This window comes from Vidua macroura, chromosome 1 (assembly GCF_024509145.1).
Source record: "Vidua macroura isolate BioBank_ID:100142 chromosome 1, ASM2450914v1, whole genome shotgun sequence".
NCBI classification, from domain to species: Eukaryota; Metazoa; Chordata; class Aves; order Passeriformes; family Viduidae; genus Vidua; species Vidua macroura.
The window spans coordinates 16,371,045-16,381,470 of NC_071571.1; the positions used below are offsets into that span (position 1 = coordinate 16,371,045).

At 46.2% G+C, this 10,426-nt stretch overlaps 1 protein-coding gene across 1 annotated transcript; it reads left to right on the plus strand.

Annotated features, from left to right (window-relative positions):
• Positions 1-831: 831 nt before the first annotated feature.
• Positions 832-7,281, plus strand: LOC128820112 (patched domain-containing protein 3). Its single transcript, XM_054000655.1, has 4 exons — positions 832-1,984; positions 2,262-2,383; positions 3,352-3,497; positions 5,447-7,281. The coding sequence occupies exons 1-4, from the start codon at positions 1,253-1,255 to the stop codon at positions 7,024-7,026; spliced, it is 2,580 nt and encodes an 859-aa protein (XP_053856630.1). The 5' UTR covers positions 832-1,252; the 3' UTR covers positions 7,027-7,281.
• Positions 7,282-10,426: the final 3,145 nt, after the last annotated feature.

Below are 10,426 nucleotides of genomic sequence, written 5' to 3' on the forward strand. Positions count from 1 at the left end.
CTGCTTGAACACCACTCTGAACTGAGAATTGGTGGAGCCATCTTTCCATGCTGTGAGGCAGATTCCCAAGCCTCAGAGTTTACCTAAAGGCACCGGCTAGTGCCCAGTGGGTACCCTGACTGGATAGCTACTGCCACCAGGTCAGTTCCTAGGTTTCAACAAGTTAGGAGCTACAGGAAATAGCTTCTGTCTGACATACCTGTCTCATGGGAAAAGGAACACCTGTGCTTGGAAAAGGGAATTACCAGGATCCAACCTGCTCTAGGTGCTGAGTGCAGCAGGAGATACATAACCTTGCTCAGAGCCTGGCTGGCTCTTTTATACTCACAGGTGCCAAGCCTGTCTTCCCTAGATGGGGAGAAGAAATACCTACAACTTTTCTGCAAGTACTGGCAGGAGAGGAGAGAGTTGCTTTTCTCAAAGGCAAGGAGAAGGCATACTGTCTGGACACCTCCCTAGCACTGTCACATCTGAGCATAATGCTTTCAGCCTAAAACCACTCAAATCACTGTCACCAGGCTGCAGGATAGTTTTTGGACTTGGAAAGACCCTTTCTATCACTGCTACTGCATAAAGCTCTGGCATATCACACCACTGATATTCTGTGACTTGCCAGTTGGAATGGCTACTCCTTGTTTCAAAGTCTTTATTTCTTCCACTGTCACTTTCCCGTTTTCTAAACCAGTACATTGAGAGAGCAAACACTGGAAGATATACATCACCACTGTCTGCGTTTTGCTCTCAGATGGAAGAATAACCCATAGTAGTGAAGTAGCGACTGCAGCCGCTTCGGGGAAAACACTAAAAAAGTCCATGACCTCTAGAGGCTGAAAGAAGGCGCGGGGCTGTGCCGGGAAGCGGCAGGGTCATCACGGAGCCAAAGCCGGGCTCCGGGCAGCGGCTCAGCATGGCGGGCGCTGCAAACGGGCCGGACCCCACGGACCCAGAGCCAAGGGGGAAACGGAATGCAGGGGGGACACGAACGCGAGCCGGCGCGCTACGAGGGGAGCCTCGTCTGCCCGCCCGGCCCCCACCGTCAGTCCCAGAGAGGTGGCGGAAGCCCCGCTGAGTCACGGCGGGGGCGGTTCCGCCCGCTGAAAAATGCGGTCCGAGGTTCTGCCGGGCAGAGGACGGTTGTGAACGCCTTTCCTCTCTTCTCCTCCGGCGCCGGCACAGACCGCACCGTCAGGCCCCGGCGTGGGACGCGCCCGCGGCGAGGAGCTGCGGCCGGCAGCCCGTGCCGGCCTCGCCCATGGCGGAGCCGCGGGACCCCGCGGAGCGCTGCTCCTGCCGCAACACCAACTGCGTGGAGCGACCGCTGCGCCGGCTCTTCGAAGGGCTGGCGAGCGGCGTGGCCGCCTGCCCCTGGCCCTTCGTGCTGGTGCCGCTGCTGCTGTCGGGCGGGCTGGGCGCCGGCTTCCTCTTCCTACCGCAGCGGCAGGCGAACGACATCGAGGGGCAGTTCACGCCGACGTGGGGGCCCGCCAAGGCCGAGCGCGACTTCGTGCGGCGGCACTTCCCCACCAACGACTCGGAGCGCTTCTCCGCCCCGCGGCTGCCCACCGAGGGCGCCTACGCGGCCCTCATCGCCGTGGCGACGAACGGAACCTCGGTCCTGGACCCGGCGGCGTGGGCAGAGGTGCTGCGCCTGAACGCGACCGTGCACGACGCCAAGTACGAGCGGCTCTGCGCCCGCAGCGCCGGCGGCTGTGCCAGCCCCAACCCGCTGCTGTCGCGGTGGGGCGATGCGGGACCGCCCGCCCCGGGGAGCCTCCGCTTCCCCGTCAACGACAGCGTCTTCCTGGGGGCCGCGCTGGGCGGCGTGGAGACGGACGGCGGGCGGGTGCTCAGGGCGCGGGCCCTGAAGCTGGTGTATTACCTGCGGGAGGACGGCCCCGAGGCGCAGGACAGCCGGCAGTGGCTGGAGAGCTTCCTGCAGAACATCTTGTCCAAAGTGGCGGAGTTGCGCCTCGGCTCCATTCAGGTAACGCAGGGGCCGGGTACGGCCGTGCGGAGCCGCCGAGCCTGAAATGTCCGGGCAGCCCCGTCGCGGAAAGGGAAAGGGAAAGGGAAAGGGAAAGGGAAAGGGAAAGGGAAAGGGAAAGGGAAAGGGAAAGGGACGGTGGAGGGAGAAGGCAGGCAAGCTGCGAGGGCTCGGCCAATGCTTCTCTGCCAACTTGGTGTTGGGCCTTGCTTGTGCTTATGCAGAAAGGCCAAGAAGAGGAGAAGTGCTTCAACATTTCTTGTTGTTTTAACGGCAGGTGACTTACTTTACCTCACTGTCCAGACAACAGGAGTTTGAAGGAAATGCCAAGAGTGTGATTCCGCTCTTCTCCGTGACGTATTTCTTAACAATAAGCTTTGCAGTCATCTCTTGCCTAAGGTAAGACGTCTCTAAGCCATGGCTCAATGAGCAGTGATCTCTGCTGTTCTTTACCTCCCCCAGTTCATTTCTGCTCTTGTCAAGTGAAGGCATTCTTGAAGCTGCAGAATATCTCTGACATTTTATAGGCAAAATTTATTTCTTTGCCTTTTACTGTCTATGTATGTGTATCTCCCAGCTGCTTAGATGGCAGATGAAAACTTGAACAAATGTTCAGGTAGATGAGCAGTAGCTTCATTGATTCCTGCAAGTCTGGGTACAGCCTTAGTTGTTTTGCTTGCTAGTAGAGTCAGAGCCTTACCTGCTGTCCACAGAGAACTTAACCTGCCCTTTCTTTGTGCTGATGGAAAGTGAACCCTTGCATAATCAATAGCTGTACAGCAGTGTCTGTGTCCTGTACTTCCAAAAAAATTAGACTTGTAGGGTGAGTGGGCTGGTTTAGTGCTTTCATCAAGCATCATACCTATTATACCACATATACCACATACCTTGTGGAATGCTTAAGCCAGCCCTCTGGGGCATCTTGGCAAAAAGCTGGTAGCCAACCTGCCTGCTGAGAAAGTCTCTACGTGTCACATACTGCCTGAAAGGTGCTTCCACTGATATGCTACAGCAAGAACTTATGTAAAATCAAAGATCTTCTAGAAATTCACAACTTTTTTGGGTCACCCAAAGTCTTGCCTCACTAGTAGAGCTTATGTATCCTTATTTTGCCATCTGTTGTTATTGATGTAAAGATCAGTACATATCCTTACTCTTCTGAATATAGTTGGGTAGTGGTATTAATGTGTATAACACCTCCTAGAGAAGTTAATTTTGTGTAATGCTGACACCTGGGAACTCTCCTAGCAGCTTTCATCAGGAGTTATTCTGAGAGAGGGTATCACTGGTACCTGTGTACTTTTCATGCCAAACACCTTGGTGAAATATTTGACACATAACTGAGATATTCCTTGAAATATTTTCAGACTGAGCTGTATAAGAAATAATATCTGGCTTGCAAGCTGTGGAGTGCTTTCTTCTGGCTTAGCTGTATTAAGCAGCTTTGGATTGATGCTCTTCTGTGGAGTGCCATTTGTGGTCACTGTAGCAAATGCACCATTCCTGATTCTGGGTAAGTAGAAAAAGTGAGTTGTATTCAGATACAAAGACCAGAGTGAAGTTAAAACAACCTAATGGTGTCAGTCTTTTATGATGTGAATGTCAGATAATACAACATTTTGTCCTGAAGTGAGTGTAGGAGATACTCAGAGGTGCAGCCCCCTCAGAGCACCTACAAGTAGGCAAGTCCCTCAGCTCAGCTCAGTGTGCCCACAGTGGGACTGAAGATGGGTTCTGGTCCAAGGGCAGTTTTCCCCAAAAGACAAGGCCTCATCTAGATCCACTGCTACAGCAGGAAGATTGTAAATGAGAGAGTGGTAAGGTTAGCACTTCTGGCATTGTTCTAGTGTCCCTGGAAATGTAGCCAGGATGATTAATCCTCTGCAATATAACATCTATGTACAAACCAGTTGCAGTCGGCTGCACAACTGAAGTGATGCACCATTTGTGCAAGCAGCTCCCTTCAAAATCCCAAGGAAGTTGGTATTGCATCCTTGTTTCACAGACTGCTTAACAGCCAGTGCTGAACATTCCAAATACCGCTAGTGTTGCTGCAATTAGATAATGTTTCCAAGTGCATAATGTTGCTGCAAACAAATTACTGCTTTTAAAATCCTTACTGGTCTCCTATATCATACCTTCTTCTGATGTTTTCTTTGGCTTGGTCTCATGCTGAGGAAAACACATGGAGCTCCCTGGTTGACAGAGGCTGTGCATCATCCTAAGATGTCCAATGCAAATGCTCCTTTGGGCAGGCATTGTTTCTTTGTTTACTGCATAATTCTAATGCATTTTTTAAATTTACTTTTGTTTGCTCATCAATTGCAGTGGCTCTGATTATACCTGGGAAAGGGCTTAAGCCAGTCTCTTCAGATCTTCAGAAAAAACACACAGACTTTTGTCTTCCTTGTGTTAAAGCAAACAACTTCTCAGTACATCAGAGGATTTGCGTTGAAGGCTGCTTGCTTTCCAAAGCAGCCTGTCTCGCTGCCATCCAGTAATACCTTTTGATGTTCTGCTTAATTTATCTTTGCATGTTTACTGGCAATTGCCTGTTCAGGTAGCAGGTAATGATTTCATCTCTTCTGTGCTTGGCTAAATCTCACTCCGCTATTTGCACAGCCTTGCTTTCCCTTTTGTGTGATTAATCTTCAGTGAATAGGAGAGCCCTTGACAACATGGCAAAATACTGAAAGGTGTGAGATAATAATCTGGAGAGTTAGCAGAGGTGAGAGAAGCCCATTGGCTCTTCATTTTTGAACTTCAGCTCACTCACTCTTAGCAAAAACCCGAACCCAGGATCCAGTCTTCCTGGCAGGTTTTCCCAGGGACCTATCAGGTAATATTTATGCGCGCATCAGTATAAAGGTGAACAAAAATGAATAATAAATCATGAATAAGTGCTGGAAAATAAATTGGAGAGAAGTGAAGGGAAAGATCATAAAAAAAAAGTAAGCCACCGGAAAATTGGAATCACTCTTCTTCTGTGTGATAGCAACTGCTCTTCCTGCCTTCTGAAGGCAGAACAAGAAATTATTGGTCTGTGTTGCTGCAGTGCTGAGGAAGAGATTCCAGAAATAATGGGGGATGCTTCCAGTAAGAATAGTTGAGCATCAGAATATGTGATACTTTGAAATCTGTGTCATCTGCATCAGGGGACACGTGGACATCAGCTACAAGACACTTTTCAGAGATGCAGTAGGTGTGTTCAGTCCTTCATCAGGGTTGCTGAGGGATCAACAACACATCACCAGGAGGTGCTAAAAGGTAATACATTCAACTACACACAAAGGATCTGTGTTCCAGATTCTCTTGTAACTTGCATCAGCACTTCAGCAGTGTTAGTAGCCCAACTTCCTTTTTCAGATTTTAGGCAGAATGAAATGTGACTAATGTAGTTTTGTTGGGTGTTGGTGGAAGCTGCCATTGGCAGTGCAGCGTTAACAGTCTCTCCTCTTGCAGGGGTTGGCGTTGATGACATGTTCATCCTGGTTGCTTCCTGGGAACAAAGTTCAAGGAAAAAAGAGAAATCCAGTGTTAAATCTCTGCTGGCTGAGACTTACGCAGAGGCAGCACTTTCTGTGACCATCACCACTCTGACGGATGTTTTGGCCTTCTTCATTGGCACCTGGACTGCTTTTCCCTCCGTGAGGTCTTTTTGCCTCTATACGGGCACAGCTTTTGTCTTCTGCTATGTATATACCATGACCTTCTTTGGGGCAGTTCTGGTATTAAATCACAAAAGGGAACAAGGGAACCGACACTGGCTGACTTGTATGCATGTGGATGTAGGTAAAGATCAGGCTGAGAACTCCTGCTTGTACAATGCTTGCTGTATCGGCAGCTGTTCTAGGCAGCCATCTCAGCCAGAAGGTGAGCATCCAATGAGCACATTCTTTAAAAAGTATTATGGGCCTTTTGTTACAAATAAATGGATCAAGGTGCTCATGGTGTTGCTGTACGGAGCATATTTGGGTGGTGGCATTTATGGGTGTACTCAGATCAGGGAAGGCATCGATCTCCGAAATCTGGCAAATGATGCCTCCTACGTTATTCCATACTATGATGATGATGACAAATACTTCTCCACATATGGACCCAGGGTCATGGTTGTCATTGCTGAGAGTGTAGATTACTGGAATGAGTTGGTGCGTCTTGGCATTGAGAGCTGCGCACAGAATTTAGAGAACATTTCCTATGTAGATAAGAACCACTCAGAGTCATGGCTGAGAGTATACACAGAACTTGCCAAAAGGGGTTTGATAAATATAAACAGTAAGACTGACTTCTTAAATAACTTAAGTGTACTGTTCAGAATTCTTCCCAGTTTTGAGTGGGACATAAACAAGACTCAGGATGAAATAGAGGCTTCACGTTTCTTCATCCAGACAGTGAATGTGACATCAGCTGTGGATGAGAAGAATCTCCTCAATCAGTTAAGAGAGGCAGCCAAGCAGTGCAGCATTCCACTGAAGGTGTATCACCCAGCCTTCATCTACTATGACCAGTACCTGGTAATAGTGCAGAACACTGTTCAGAACGTTGTTGTTGCTGCCGGAGCCATGCTCGTTGTCTCCCTTCTGCTCATTCCCAACCCATTGTGCTGCTTGTGGGTGACTTTTGCTATAGCTTCTGTTATAGTTGGCGTTGCTGGTTTCATGACGTTCTGGAACGTCAACCTCGATTCCATATCCATGATCAACCTGGTCATTTGCATTGGGTTTTCAGTAGATTTTTCTGCTCATATTTCCTATGCCTTTGTTACGAGTGGAGAGTCGTCAGCCAATAAAAGGGCAATTGACGCTCTGTCCCTGCTAGGTTACCCAGTTCTACAGGGTGCAGTTTCTACAATATTAGGCGTAGTTGTCCTGGCTGCAGCAAGCACCTACATCTTTAGGACATTCTTCAAGATCATGTTCCTTGTTATTTTGTTTGGGGCTCTTCATGGTCTTGTTTTTATTCCAGTGTTTTTAACATTTTTTGGAAACTTTGGCAGATCACCCAATACCAAATCTAAAAAAATCGAGCTTGAGAAATTATAAAGGTTGTTTGTGAGTAAGTTTAGTGTGTTATAATTTATATTTATTATATGTAGATTCAGTTGTAATGGCTGTCAGGGAATACAAGACATGAAGAAAATGAAAGACAAAAAAAAATACAACAGGGAAGCCAGGTAAGAAAAATAATAAATTAAAACTTAGACATTGCATTTGCATTTCTTATTTTTGTGTCAACATGTTAATGTTGTTAAAATTATTTTGTGTTTACTGAATGTATTAAAGTTATTATAAACACTGTCCACTGTGTCAGCTTAATGGACTACATTAAATGTTTGTCAGGACATCTTCACAGTGAGAAAGAGCAATTTCATTGGACTGCATTTTCTACCTTGTTTGCCTTGGTGCTGTAACTCATCCCAACACTGAGCTGGAAGACAGTTTTTTGCCCAGGAGGCTCAAATATTGATGTTTTACAGAAAAATTACAAGAGGTCCAAACTCTCTCAGACTGCAATATCTCGTAAGCCTTCAGGAGACAAAATGTGCTTAGGTTTCTAATTCTGATGCAGCACAAGAAAACCTTGGGGGTGACTCACCCCAAGCTGATTCCCATTTTCTATTCAAAGCCTTTTCTTGGTGTCCTGTTTTCTAGCTAAGGTTGAGCATCTGCTACCCTTAAGATGTTTGTGTGTAGCTTCTGTTGGCTGCAGTTTGCAAAAGGATGTGCTGTAGGTTATTGAACTTGCATGGACCTCCTGAGTAACCACCCTGGGAGATGCTGTGCTATGGTATGACAGGGCAAGGATTCTCTAGAGAGAATCACAGCCTGATTCAGGACAAAGTGAAAAGGCAATTCAGGTTTAAACAGATCAGTCCTAAATCTGTAAACCCATAAATTCCATTCTGTTCATCCTGTGATCTGTTGATAGAGCACAGGAGCTTTCACTGAATAAGTGCTAAGAATATACGAGAAGTGGCCTTCTAACTTGTAGGGACAAGACAGTAAATAAAAGTCAATTCATAATTTGTTGCCAATATCATGAATGACCCATTGGAAATAAGTGAATGATGGTAACTGATGTAATTCTGGAAAAATTGGTGTAGAATGTATTAAACCATTCAGTCCAAATCTGCTGCTGTGGAGGGTTTCTTCTGACTGAGCAAGTGGGACAGGGTCTGCCTCTGTTTCCTGTGACTTCTGGCCCATTTCATGACACTCAGTAGACAGGGCAGGATCCTTCTGTTTCCTCCAGAACAGTTTTTAAAATAGTAGTGAAAGACATAAAACTCATATTAATTTTAGAAGAAATCTGCTCCTGAACTCAAAGTCAAAACCCCATGCTGAATCTCAGAATTACAGCTAGCAGCATTAAGTTTCCAGGACAGGGCACTAAACACAAACCTAGATTCAGGAAAAAACAAATGCACTAGAGTGCACAACACCATGCACTAGAGTCCCCACTTCTCCCATTAAATGTTTCATGGTCTGTACTAGTGCTCTAATGGCAAATGTTGCAATCATTTATGCACTGATGATGCTGTGGAAGGAGCAGACGATGCTCTCATGTTGACCAATGCCAAAGGAAGGCCTCTTAATAAACACATGTGAGTGATGGGTTTGGAAAAAGGGAAATCTACTTCTGAGGGAAGTAGAGAGACCAGTCCATTTAAAGCATGTACTCTTACCTCTGATTGTATTGTTTGGCCATGTTTTAGTAGCAAAAATAGTTCTCCTTACTTCTAGCCAAAGTTTCCAAGCAGATCAATAGAGCAGAAAGTTAGGAATGGCTTGATTGCTCTATCTTCATGGCCAGTTTAAAGGATTAAGATTTTCAAAACTCTTCTGACACTTCAGCTGACTTAGGTCATCACAGAGTAAGAAGCAGCCAGAAGGAGCAGGCCACAACTTTCTTTGTGTTAAGCTTGCTGGTAGAATTCTGGCATGCCAGCCTCAGGAATACATAAAATTCAGAATTATGTCCAAGTTTGAATTTCTTATTTTTATGTGCCACCCTGCTTGTGACCACTTCAGAGGTATTTAAAAAGCAGTGTGTATCTAAGCACTTAGTCTGCCCTGTTTTCAACAGCAGGCAGCTGTTCCTACTTAAAGGGACACCTGTCTGATTTCTGGAAGCTGCTTTTGTGGTTGTGATTTTTTGTGGTTGACTCTGGCTGGACAGCAGGAGCCCACCAAAGCCACTCTATCACTCCCCTCCTTAGCTGGACAGGGAAGAGAAAACACAGCAAAAGGCCTGTGGGTTGAAATGAAGGCAGGGAGAGATCACTCACCACTTACAGTCATGGGCAAAACAGTTTTGAGTTGGTAAAATTAGTTTAGTTGCCATTCAAATCAGAAATCAAACCAAATTTTAATACTACCTCTTCCCCTACCCCTCTTCTTTCCAGTTTCCATCTTCACTTCCACTTTTCTCTACCTCCTCCTCCTCAAGCAGTAAGAGCAGGGTGGGGGTGGGACAGGAACTGGGCTTGCAGTCAGTCCATCACAGGTTGCATCTGCCACTCCTCCCTCCTCAGGGTGAGGAGGACTCTCATGCTAACCCTCCTACCTCTCGTTCAGTGACTTTGGTATCTGGAGAGCTGTTTCTCTCACATACTCACTTCTCTTTCTCTGGCAGCAATTGCTCTTGGGCAGAGCTTCTTCCTCTTCTTTAGGAGTGTTATCCCAGAGGCTTTACCACTGGGGCTGATGGGCTCAGCCCATCAGGAGCAGGTCCTCCTAGAGTTGTCTGGCAGTGCTCTACTGCACACAGGGAAGCTTCTGGCATCTTCTCCCAGATGCCACCCATGTAGCCTCCTCACTACAAAAACCCTGCCACACAAACCCAATCCAGTGCTCTATCTCTGCCCAATAATATGAAAGGAGAAATTCCAGCTCCTAGGTGCTCCCAAGAGCACCAGCAATCAAATCCAATGCTTCAACAGACAGTTTTCTTGGAATATGTTACACGTACAAAACCAACTAGGAATGACAGTCAACTCTTCAGTAATACTTGTGCTGTTAAGTTGGCCAGAAAGCAAAGAAACCCTTTACACTTTATGGCTGATGTTATAATAATCTTTCATGACCCAATGATACATCACTTTTTTTTTTTCCCTTTTTGATGCTATCCAATGCATACAGCAAGAAGTTTTTAAATAAGAAAAGTTGGACTTCAAGAACTTACCCCCTAAACAAGATCATTCAATACAGATTTTAGTAACTTCAAACAAGAAAAAGTTTTTTTGCTTCTCTTAAATGCAAATTCACATTATTTAGCTGGGAAAAATCCCTTCCAAGTCCCACTACTGAAGCAGCAATTGAAAAAAGGTGTGAATTTCTAGTGAGAACATTCCCTAGAAATCTCACTTAGAGAGAGTGCAATTTTGCCATAGTTCTTAAATTTATTTACAATTTAAAATGTTTTATACACCTCAATTTACAT